The following is a 10747-nucleotide window of genomic DNA, read 5'->3' as shown; positions in this document are numbered from 1 at the left end:
GCCACCACCGCCAGTGGATTCGGTCATCACCACCGCCGCTTGCACCCTGTCATGAATCGGGCAGCTCTTTCGGCGGCGTTCCTGTAGTACGACGAGCCGCCGGGTTTGGTGTGGGTGCCGGAGGGGAAGGGGGCGGAGGCCGGAATAGGGGTCAACAAAGGGTATAATAACCCAGTACGAAGCACAACTCAACAGAGGATCAATTCCACCCTTGGAGCAGCTCACAGGAAAAACAGGGGGTTTTTCGATAGGAAAATTTTCATTGCAGTGACAGCCACTACGCCAACAACAACAACAACAACAACAACAATGGGTTCAAGAGGCCAGCAGATCTTCCGGACGACCATGTTCAAGGTCCCCGATCCGGCGAACCAGAAGAAGTTGGTGGAGATGTACAACAAGCTTGCTGAGGAGCAGAAGAAGGTTTTTTTCTTTCTTAACACCCCCGGAAAGTCCGAAAGGGGTTTGGTTGAGAGGCTGATTGATAGTATATGTGGGAACAGGACGGCAAGCCGTACATCCTCTACGCCTGCGCCGGCACCGCGAATCCGGATCAGAGATCGAAGGGGTATACCGTTGTGGCAAACATGAAGTTTGCCAGTTTGGATGATATGAATTATTATGACAACGAGTGCCCCACGCATGCGGCGTTGAAGAAGGCCGGGGCTGGGTTGGGGGTGGAGGAGCCGCCTTTGGTGGTGTACTTTGAGGGGACGCCGGCGTTGATGGTGAACTAGTTGATCGGGGGCAAAGGTGTCGAGCTGAAGATAGGAATGCTAAAGTTTATCTAGTCGACTGTGAATACTTTGGCCTGACCCTGCCCTGCCCCTGGCTCACAGGTGCTCTTTCAGTTCCCCCCTTCCGCCTTCCTCTTCAACCCCCCCATCCACCCCTCAAACCCCTTCCTGACCCCCTCTCCCGCAGCCAACTTGACCACAACCGCCAAAAGCCCGTAAAACGTCTCCCAGTTTCTGTACTCTGTCGTCACTTTCCCATCTGCCCCCTCAACTTCGATAAACTCCTGGATTCTCTCACACTTGAGCATCCAGTCGGGTTGCGGACCGATCTGGATCCAGCCGATCCTGTGCCCGATTACCTTCTTGCTGGTGGGGTCGACGATGTCCTCCAAAATTGAGACGCGCTCCTGAGACTTGGTGGATGGCTTGGAGTCGGGTGAGGTGTTGAAGTGCACGTCGAAGGTGAAGACTGTGCCGAGGTGAAATTGGTCTGGGGAGGAGGTGGTGGAAGGGGGCTGGGAGTCGATTTTGACGAGGCGGCAGAAGGGGTTCCAGGAGGGGTCTGGGGAGACGTTAGTACGTGATTGAGACTAAGTGAAATAAATGGTGAGGTGAGGCAAGCTGTGATCATGAAATACAAGAGATGGCTCGCAAGGAAGAACATGACGTCACAGTCGAGTGTTGTAAAAGGTGAATAATTGAGACATACAGTCTGCCGGGCTGCGGACGATATCAAGACATTTTGAAGGGGGCGCGTTGATGCGGGTTGAGCACGCGATTGAGAAGCTGCCGCCGGCGCCGTGAGACGGGGTTGGGAGAGGCGCGGGGAGGATGGCGGCTTTGTCGGCGGGGAAGGCCGTGTCGGCGGGGAGGGAAAACGGAGCCATTGTTTGACTAGAGCGATGATGTCTAGTTGGAGATGTCTCAATGCAAGAACCCGAGACAAACTCGGGCGGTTTTAATCTGTTTGTCGATGATGGACCACGCGATAATGTTGGAGGTTGGAGCTGTTGGGTGTTGGTTGATGCCAAGAAAATTGGACATGATGTTGCGGCGTAGACCTTGCCCCCCCTCCGTTAATTTGATGGTCACATTATGAATTGCCCTGTTGGTTTGTTGCTTCATGATTATTTTGGGGTTCTCAATTGAGGTGGTTCTCAATACAACAAGGTAGGTGTCTTGATCACGGTCTGTCTGAAGCCAGACCAGCCAGATCTACTCGGGTTATAGGTGTAAGACACCGGATGGGATGGATGTGTATAACGAATGATAAGGCAAGTTCTCCAAAATAAAAATCCAGTGTTGATTTTCCAAATTTACAGTACACTTACTACTTACCCGCCATTATATAAGTAGAGATAATAGCTTTTCAACTGCATTTTCGTAAATTTAACTATATATCATATATATACTACCAATATCTTATAAGCATAATTACTCGTCTATTTTTATAATCTACTTTAATTTTTTTAATTGTAAAATATTTTTATATATAAAATATATATAAATATTATTTACAACTATAAAAAATATAGCAGGAATGATACTATACGTAATGTAGTATACCGCAGTAATGTCAGTAAGATAAAGTTATTTGTAAGTGATATATTAGCCTTAGTAGGTAGTGGGCTTACTTAGCTTTAGCAGGTGACTTATCTGTGAGTGCCTAATCGTGGCTTGGGTAGGTGTTAAAGTGGTAGATACGGCCTTTTTTCTAATGTTAGCTCTCTAGGATTTTATTTTGGAGAACTTGCTTTATCGCCCGTTATAGATGTGACCTGTAAGATCTGGTATTAACCTCGTCACGCATTTAGGGATCGGAATTGGTCTGTGACGGGCATGGCGTGGGATGGCGCTCCTGTAGGTGATGAGCTAGCGACTTCATCTTCCAACTTTGACGGCTGTCAAGGGATGGAACCGACCGTTGAGCAAGATGTAACAGACGAGTGCTTCTATTGGGCGGCCAGACAACTTAGGACTCTCAACCGATTAAACTGTATTGCAAGTCTCAATGCTATCTTCAAGCGTCAAACAACAACCTGAGAGGTCCGTCCAGTGACTTCTTTAAATCCCCTTGGACGCCACAAACCACCGACTCTCTTTCATCAGCCATCACGACGTGCCAGGCAACGCCGTCTTTCTGGCAGGATTGCACAACCTGGAAGACCGCTCCTGCATCGGAGACGGGCGTCGACAAGTTAAGCTTTCTTCCCCAGAAACCACAAAGAGATGCGAATTGTCAGCCCTAATCGCAATCTGTCCTGCCTGGTTCGTCCGTTTGCACGCCGTTCCGAGCAACCAAACGAAGACGGATTGACTCTCGCTTGACCACACATCTATACTATCTGTTTACACCAAAATGCTCGACGGCAAGATGGACCCCAACGATGTCTATCCATCAAAGCCTTTAGAGCCTACCGAGGTGTGTTGACTCGACATTGTTTGACCGGCGTAGTCACTAACTGGAAACCATTTTGATACCAAAAGCCACCATTGGCCGCGCCACCACAACAGCAGTATAACGAACCTATGCCTGATGCGACGGGACGCACGTCACAAAGCCAAGATGTTGATATGAGAGATACTCCCCCAAAGTCACCAGAGGGACACGATTACCCAGATAGTGCCGCAACAATGGGACGCTTGGAGCAACCCATTCCTTTGGCACCTCGGGCACCAAAACCGCCGCAACAGTCCCCCCGGGAAACCCCACCTCCATGGCAGCCTGTTCACGTATCGCAATACGGACACACAAATCGACAACCGATCCCAGAAGGATACACAGTAAAGACGACGGTAGCTACGGGCCAACAAGCTCTAGTGGTACCTCAATATCACCCTCCATCAAATTGTCCAGCAGCGTCTGCAGGACAAGCGCCCCCAGTGCAACCCTATCGTCCGCCACTGGTATACTCCCCGTCAGTTGTTCTCTCCTTCGATCCTGGGTATCAGCATAGTTTGAAGCCCAGGATCTATCGCCATGTTCACCGCGGCATTATTCACGAACTTGGTCAGTCTGTCCCCTCTCTCTTGTCCACCTCCCGCACTTTACAGCACCTAATCACAATTTTCAATAGAGTGTATCCCAATGGTCTATAAATCCGCGGGAGAAGAGACCAGGGTGATCTGGGAAGTTATCCAGGACGGCCATCACCTTAATTATAGTGATGAACCGAACTTTCTCCTGTCCCCCTAGCAGCTGGAGGAAAGGAATCGACGTCGAGGTGAGACATGAGGCAATGGCTAGCATTACAAATACCCATCATGTGCTGAACAACATATCACTACCTTGGCGTTGCATTTTTAGGGGACTTAATAGCAGGAAAAAGACAGCGAAAATACCTTAGCGAGGCAGGGCCTACAAAATGTTTGTAAATAGCCAAAAAACAACGCAAGAACAAGAACTACCTACATGGCTCTGTCAAATCCGAGGGGTTGTAACGGCTGATACACTGAGCACCGCTCACTCACTCTGTCAGGTACAACATATGAACACAGCTACTGTCAATCACATATGTAGTTGACACATGACACGGGGCTAAATGGTGCACTGTTGGATACCCAACCAGATTTTGAACTGTAGGTATATTGGGAAATGTAGTCAAGGTGATTTCGGGGGGCTACCCACCTCTCTGTCACCCTCCCCTTTTTTGATTCTCTGGTCCACGAGTCAGCTACCTACTCAACAAGTGGTAAACAGATACACCAAGAGGTGCGGCGTCGCACAGCACAATACACACAACGCAACACACACACACACACACACACACACACACGCACACACACACACACAGGCAGCTTTCCACCACGCAGATCCCACCCATCAGATTCACCTTCACTTCATCTCGATATGAGACACCACCAGTCATGGTCAAACAACAAGCGTCTCTCTCTCTCTCACACACACACACTCACTTGATGGAGAAACGTGAGTAGAGTGCCCGGCTGACAACGTTGCACAGCATGCTCCCACATGTCTCAACACCTCCTCTTTTTCATTGTTGCAAAACTTCCCACAGCCGTTCACCCTCATCATTCTCTGGATTTTGTTGCTCTCTCAGTCACCCTGATCTAGTACCCCCGCCTACGGCTATCTAAAGACAGTCAAGAAAACTCACGTAACCGCAGATCTTGAAAATACAAAAAAGGGGCATCACCCTAGGCAACAGCAACAACAACAACAAGAACAGCAGCAGCATTTAGAGCCCTGACTCGCAAGGTAATCTGACATGACAATGACACAACTTAATATCACATCCACTAACATACCCGTTAATAAACAAAAGCTCTCTCCCCCAACTTCAACAAAACTCTGTCAGAAGAATAAACGTCCAAAAAAGCCGTACCTAAAGTTAACCTACCCCAGAAGAATAGAAAGATGACCCCCCAACAGAAAAAGAAAGATATAACCCCTCCAAAAACGTGGTGATATACATAAAAGGTTCAAACACCTATACCAACTAACAACCCCACACCGCCAAATGAAAACGCCTGTTAAACGTAAACAAAACATCTCGCTTCACCCAGTCAACCCCTCTCAACAAACAAAAGACAGGGTATTTCCCAAAAAAACTCTTCAACATCAAGAAACCTCTCCCCCCCCCCCTCCAGAATCACCCCATCAAACTTTTGACACTGCTCGCACTCTCCAATTCCATCTCCCTCTCTTTCCTCCCACCACCTCCCCTGCCAACCTGATGCCCTTCCATAACCTCCACCACCGTCTTCTCTCCTCCCTTCCCTCTCCAAGTCCCACAAGCAACAACAGCTGATACAACCGCCACCCCCAAAAACACCCACATCATCTTCCCAAAACCGCCCACATAAACCTCCACCACCCTGTTCCTATCATCGACCCCCAGCCTCAAAATCCCATACAAACTCTTATGCACCTCCTCCAACCCCTTTCCCTTCAGCACCCCGCTCAACTCCCCCTTAAGGCGTTGATTCATCAATATCCCTCCTACCGCCAACCCCAGCGCGCCTCCAAACACCCTCGCCTGCGCCACGGCCCCCTGCGCAGCAGCCAAATCCTCGTTTCTTGCCTCCACAGCAGCGATGATGGTGGCGCTGGCAAAAGACAGGCCAACTCCTAGTCCATACACAGCCGTAAACCCCAATAATTGCCCTAGGGGAAGTTTGTTTCCAGCGCGGGAGTCAAACCCGACTGTTAGTCCCAGTCCAAGAACTTGGACTAAGCTGCCGATGATTAATGTATGAGAGGTGAAGTCCCTTTTCTTGGAAACCAACCCCCCAAGAAAACTTCCAAAGGCGCAACATCCAAGCATAGGCAACAAATGAACCCCCGCCCAGAGCGGAGAGTCAAAATATGCAACCTGAAGCCTCTCGGGAATGTTAATCACGAGGGCGATGTAGACGAACCCGGATAGTAACGTGTTGCTGTTCACATCAGTACCAAGTTCAGACAGGGAGAAAAAGACAAACTTACACCAAAACACAAGCATAAACCCTCCCCTTGACCAACCCAACCGGAAATATCCCCTCAATCCTCACCTTCCCGCTTTCTCCCCCTCGATACAAATACCACTCCCACACCCCAAACAACACAAAACTCACCACCGAAATAGCCACCGACCATATTATGACCGGGCTATCCCACCGCCAGACATACCTCCCCGCCTCCTGCAGCGCAAACACCAGCAATATCGACGCCAGCGCCAACAGCGTGTTCCCAATAAAGTCCACCCTGGCGATTTTGTGCCAGAACCCCCCCATCTTGGCCCCCTGGTGTTGATACTCCTCCTCCCTCCTCCCAAACGCCATCCTCTCCCACGGCCACAGAGTCAAGATTCCCGCCATGGCCAAGACCCCAACCGGTATATTGACCCAAAAAACCCCCCTCCACCACCACCCATCACTTATCCCCCCTCCCATCACCGGCCCAAGCACAAAACTCACGCTCAACGTGATCCCCACCAACCCCCCCACCACCTCCGGCCTCGCCGGTCCTTGCTCAACAAGACAAACCTGCGCCAGCGAGTACAGCCCCGACCCTCCCACTCCCTGAACCGCCCTCCCCGCAATCAACTGCGTCATTGAACCCGCCCAACCGCACCAGATCGACCCGAGAGTAAACAACAGCCATGCCGCCAGCATAATTGCTTTGCGGCCGTAAATGTCGGATAGCTTGGAGAACCCCACGGCAAAGGACATGTACGTCAGGAGATACGAGAGGATGATCCAGGAGATGTCTCGCGTGTTTTGGAAATCGCCTGCTATTCTGTAGAGAGAGGTTGAGACGATTGAGGTGTCGAGGCAGGAGAACATTAGGCCTAGGCAGATTCTGAGGCGGGTTTAGAGGAAGTGGAAATGGCAAGGGGTTGAAGATGGGGAAACATACACGAGAGTTAAGAGGACCTGACGCATGACTGGTCTCTTTGAAGGTGGCTCTGATAGCTTCTCCTCTTCAAATTCTAGTTGTTCGGCGGTGTTGGTTACTGTCATCGAGGAGGATATCGAAGCGGGTGATGCCCGGGGGTTGTCCTCGCCATCCATCGAGGACAGGGATGGGTTGGGGTAAGAGAGTGTCATTGCTGGCGGCGGTGTTGTTGTTGTTGTCATTGGTGTCCTTCGTGATCTTGGACTATGGAAAGGCGACTTTGCTGGTGTTGGTGACAATGACTCGACCAAAAAAGACCGCCTATGCGGTGTTGGTGTTTGTTGTTGGTGTTGTCGTCGTGGCCTCACCGTCCCGTAAACGGTCCAGGCGAGCCAGTATAATGTCTTGTTTTTCCCCAAAACTTCGAGATACCCAAAAAACAAAAGACCTCGGCAACAGTAAGGCCGTTGCGCAAACGCAGAAATGAAAAGCCAGGAGTACAAAGTTGGTTGGACTGGTAGTTCAAGTCTGCTTCAATGTAATGGAGCCAAACGGATGACAGGACCCGGTCTCCTGGTTCGGTTCACTGGGGCAGTCGTACTTGCCCTCCCTCTCAGTCAAGATGGAGTCTGAAGCAGCAGCTCAAGACGAAAACTGCTTGGTTGCAGAGAAAACCCACCTGGGAAAGAGAGGATCGGCCTCCCAAATACCTCGATACTCCTTCTGGTTACCTTAAGAGCGTCCTCATCCTTAACGTGCGCTCTGGACCACTTGGCTGATGACTTGTCTGACCACTTGACCAGACCGGGCCGCCGGGGCCAGGCTTTTGCGAGCGGAGATATGAGACAGGTTTGTACTTGTTGCAGCGATCAAGAGACATCGAGAATATCCGCCTTGACTTGCAGTGTCTCGCTTCTCACTCTCGCCCGCGACAGCAACAATGCCGGGAACAACTGCGGATGGCTTGAGGCCGTTTTTTGACGTGCTTTCAAGCCCTGTGCTGCCTACATGGTGCCACTTGAGCAACAGCATCCCGGGCAAGACCGACTAGAATCTCCCCTTGAGGAGTGAACTCCTCGGATTTGAGTCTGACTCTGCCGAGACCGCATGTTTCTCTAGTGTGTGACAATGATACAGTGAGCAATGACGGGTTGGTTGTGCCAAGTGTCACGCGCATACAAGATGCTCTTTCTGGACCAGGATACCATACGCAGACCAGAACGCTGAGAGGGCAGCTGCATATGAGAGTCACTGGGAAGTGGTGGTTTCGGGGTACAGGGCGCGTGGCTGAACTCCATCAGAGAGGCCTGATTCACCAGATCTTGGGGACTATGCCTTGCTCTTCTTGTTCTTCGAGAGCTGGTGGAATCAGGTGAAACAGGGCGAGGGAAATCTCGATGGCCTCCCTTCCGTATGCTCATCTGACTTTGTGTCATGTATGACCAGTATGATCACTCGTATCTATCTGAGGTGATCTGGTCTCAGGTGTCCCCTTCTGGTTTAGGGAAACTGCGGGAGGATTCTGGATATGGGACCGCGTCCGTCCGGTCTTCCCGCGTGGTGACACAGACAGAACCATGCGCGTTGCAGTGCCGTTGCCGAAGGTTGGCCTTGGGGGAAGGTACTGGTGGATTGCGGCATCTGTGGGTGCAGCAGGATCTGATGCTGTGTTATGAAACGGCGCGATCCAATGCCTGGGATGGTGATAGGAGGGTGATGCTGTCTCTGATATCTATATGTTGTCTCCCACGGTGGCGGCCATCGGTCTTCCTTTTGCCTCCTCCCGCACCAAGACATGCGTATTGCATTGCGCCAGAAGACTCTTTGTCATCCCCGGGAGATAACGAATAGATTGCTCGCAGCGAGGTGCGGGGGCGGAATCGGTGTCAAGACCAGAGACAACGGGGCCCTGGGCTGGGGACACGGTGGCACGTCGGCAGTTCAGCTTCATCAGAACGATCGAAGTAGGAGTTGGTGTCTCGAAGATCAGGCGGATGTCTGATTTAAGAGGGGAAGGTGTGTCGTCGTGTTTTGCGCTTTCGATCTGGAACTCGACAGGTGGTTCTTGGACAGATACTGAGGAAGTTTCTGGAAGCAATTAACGGCGTGAGATTAACTTGTCAAAGACAAATGAACCGCTGGAGCAGGAACGAGCGACAGGACAAGCGTTCCTGCTCCTCTAGGTTCTCTGTCGACCACTCCTCTATGGCAGCTGCGGCCAGCTAACTGTTTGGCTGCGTCTTGAGCTTGAGCCGCGAGAAAACGCGCTCTCTCTCAGGCCCGAAGCCTCTTGACTTCAGAAGACCTCGAGCATCATTGATGTCATGGTTTCCGCCAGTTCTTAACTATCAGCTGGTGTGTGGAGAAGAACACCTCTTTGTGTGTCAGCCGAAAACATCAAGAGACCGAGGAATTTCGTCATGTTTACTTACCGCCGTCAAACCGGTGAAGAATTATAACCTTGTCTGTCGACCGGTATGGATACATAGCGGCTCATCAAACCGCCGGTGGCCATAACTCCATCAACAGGAGGAGAAGGTGGGTTCGAAATGCCGCTTGCTTTTTGATGCTGGTGGTACTTATACCTCCCTCACCAGCAGTTCTGAACATCTGGCTGTCAGTATCCAGCTTTCACCATCAGTCAATCTCAGTTCAGCTTGTTCCTCGAATTCTAACTCTCACCAACCGCTACCATGCAGCTCGCCAATTTTGCCATCACCTTCATCGGTCTCTTCACCGTCGCCGAAGCCATCAAGAACTGCCAGAGCTACACAGCCGATGTGAGAGAGACTCTCTGGAACTCACCCGCCGAGATGGACTGCTACGCCATCCAAGCCACCGGCGAGAGCCAAGAATGGTCCATGCAAGTCCTTCCAGCCCCCAGACACCACCTTGACAACGGTCCAGCTAACGCCTAAATAGTACTTACAAGGCCTCTGACGGTCAGGTGCAGCTTGCTGCATCTGCTAGCTGCCACCTCCAAGTTCGGGTCAATGGCGATGGCAACGAGATTACCTTTGGCAACCAGGATGCGGCTGAGATTGTCAAGTTGGCGATCTCAAAGTATCAGGCGACTCTCGACGGTGTTTTGCGTGTTGGCGGACAGGGAACAGTGACCTGTGGCGGCAAGTCGGCCAATTGGTCTATCCAATAGATTGGGCAAGACGGCGAACTCTCGTCGGACAATTCATTGTCCGCAGGCGGTACGAGTAAAGGAGGAAGATTAAAAGAAAAAGAAGCAGAAGGCAATCGAAGAAGAAAAGCCGTAGTTGGAACCGTACCTACAAAGGTAGTAGAAAGTGCAAAAAGCTCACCAAGCAACGCAGTCCCTAATGAGAGGTACTCGGCTACGAAAATCACAGGTTTTACTTTGACTCGAACGGACGCCCCTTGGTACTCTTTGGTCCTCTTTGGTCCTCCTTGGTCCTTACCCAAGTCCGTGCCGCGACTCCCAATACTGCTAAGTCATTTGGCAAGAGCCGAGTTGGGAGTCTCGTTCGGTGATGAAAGGTGCGAGGAAAAGGTGCGAGGAACTGGTACATATACCGTAGGAGCAATGTGGAGGGAGCAGCTCGATGTTGGCTGTTTGTTTACATTGGGGAAGTCCCACTTGCCCCTGAGGTACACACACCCTGATGTCACAAATACTGGTCAGAACTGACGAGAAGTC

General features: G+C 51.0%; 6 protein-coding genes across 6 annotated transcripts; 3 read left to right on the top strand and 3 right to left on the bottom strand.

The window, feature by feature from the left end:
• Positions 1–309: 309 nt before the first annotated feature.
• QC762_117085 (uncharacterized protein) lies at positions 310–737 on the top strand (the record flags this gene model as incomplete). Its single annotated transcript, XM_062886132.1, has 2 exons — positions 310–423; positions 504–737. The coding sequence occupies 2 exons, from the start codon at positions 310–312 to the stop codon at positions 735–737; spliced, it is 348 nt and encodes a 115-aa protein (XP_062749184.1).
• A 110-nt stretch (positions 738–847) lies between these two features.
• Positions 848–1995, bottom strand: QC762_117080 (uncharacterized protein; the record flags this gene model as incomplete). The annotated part of the gene is made up of 2 exons (XM_062886131.1): positions 1447–1995; positions 848–1299 (listed from the first exon to the last, which is right to left on the bottom strand). The coding sequence occupies exons 1-2, from the start codon at positions 1622–1624 to the stop codon at positions 848–850; spliced, it is 630 nt and encodes a 209-aa protein (XP_062749183.1). The 5' UTR covers positions 1625–1995.
• Positions 1996–2665: 670 nt separating this feature from the next.
• QC762_117075 (uncharacterized protein) lies at positions 2666–4209 on the top strand. The gene is made up of 3 exons (XM_062886130.1): positions 2666–3159; positions 3225–3747; positions 3815–4209. The coding sequence occupies exons 1-3, from the start codon at positions 3097–3099 to the stop codon at positions 3931–3933; spliced, it is 705 nt and encodes a 234-aa protein (XP_062749182.1). The 5' UTR covers positions 2666–3096; the 3' UTR covers positions 3934–4209.
• A 795-nt stretch (positions 4210–5004) lies between these two features.
• On the bottom strand, positions 5005–7319 carry QC762_117070 (uncharacterized protein; the record flags this gene model as incomplete). Its single annotated transcript, XM_062886129.1, has 3 exons — positions 5005–6137; positions 6187–7041; positions 7099–7319. 3 exons carry the CDS (start codon positions 7317–7319, stop codon positions 5351–5353), a joined length of 1863 nt encoding a protein of 620 aa, XP_062749181.1. The 3' UTR covers positions 5005–5350.
• Positions 7320–8674: 1355 nt separating this feature from the next.
• QC762_117065 (uncharacterized protein) lies at positions 8675–10376 on the top strand. The gene is made up of 2 exons (XM_062886128.1): positions 8675–9934; positions 10000–10376. The coding sequence occupies exons 1-2, from the start codon at positions 9771–9773 to the stop codon at positions 10229–10231; spliced, it is 396 nt and encodes a 131-aa protein (XP_062749180.1). The 5' UTR covers positions 8675–9770; the 3' UTR covers positions 10232–10376.
• On the bottom strand, positions 8810–10418 carry QC762_0016620 (uncharacterized protein; the record flags this gene model as incomplete). Its single annotated transcript, XM_062883035.1, has 2 exons — positions 9510–10418; positions 8810–9153 (listed from the first exon to the last, which is right to left on the bottom strand). Exons 1-2 carry the CDS (start codon positions 9562–9564, stop codon positions 8810–8812), a joined length of 399 nt encoding a protein of 132 aa, XP_062749179.1. The 5' UTR covers positions 9565–10418.
• Positions 10419–10747: the final 329 nt, after the last annotated feature.

This window comes from Podospora pseudocomata (genome assembly GCF_035222375.1).
Source record: "Podospora pseudocomata strain CBS 415.72m chromosome 1 map unlocalized CBS415.72m_1, whole genome shotgun sequence".
In the NCBI taxonomy this organism is placed as follows: Eukaryota; Fungi; Ascomycota; class Sordariomycetes; order Sordariales; family Podosporaceae; genus Podospora; species Podospora pseudocomata.
The sequence above is the reverse complement of the archived record's forward strand: the minus strand, read 5'-3'. Positions and strand labels throughout refer to the sequence as shown.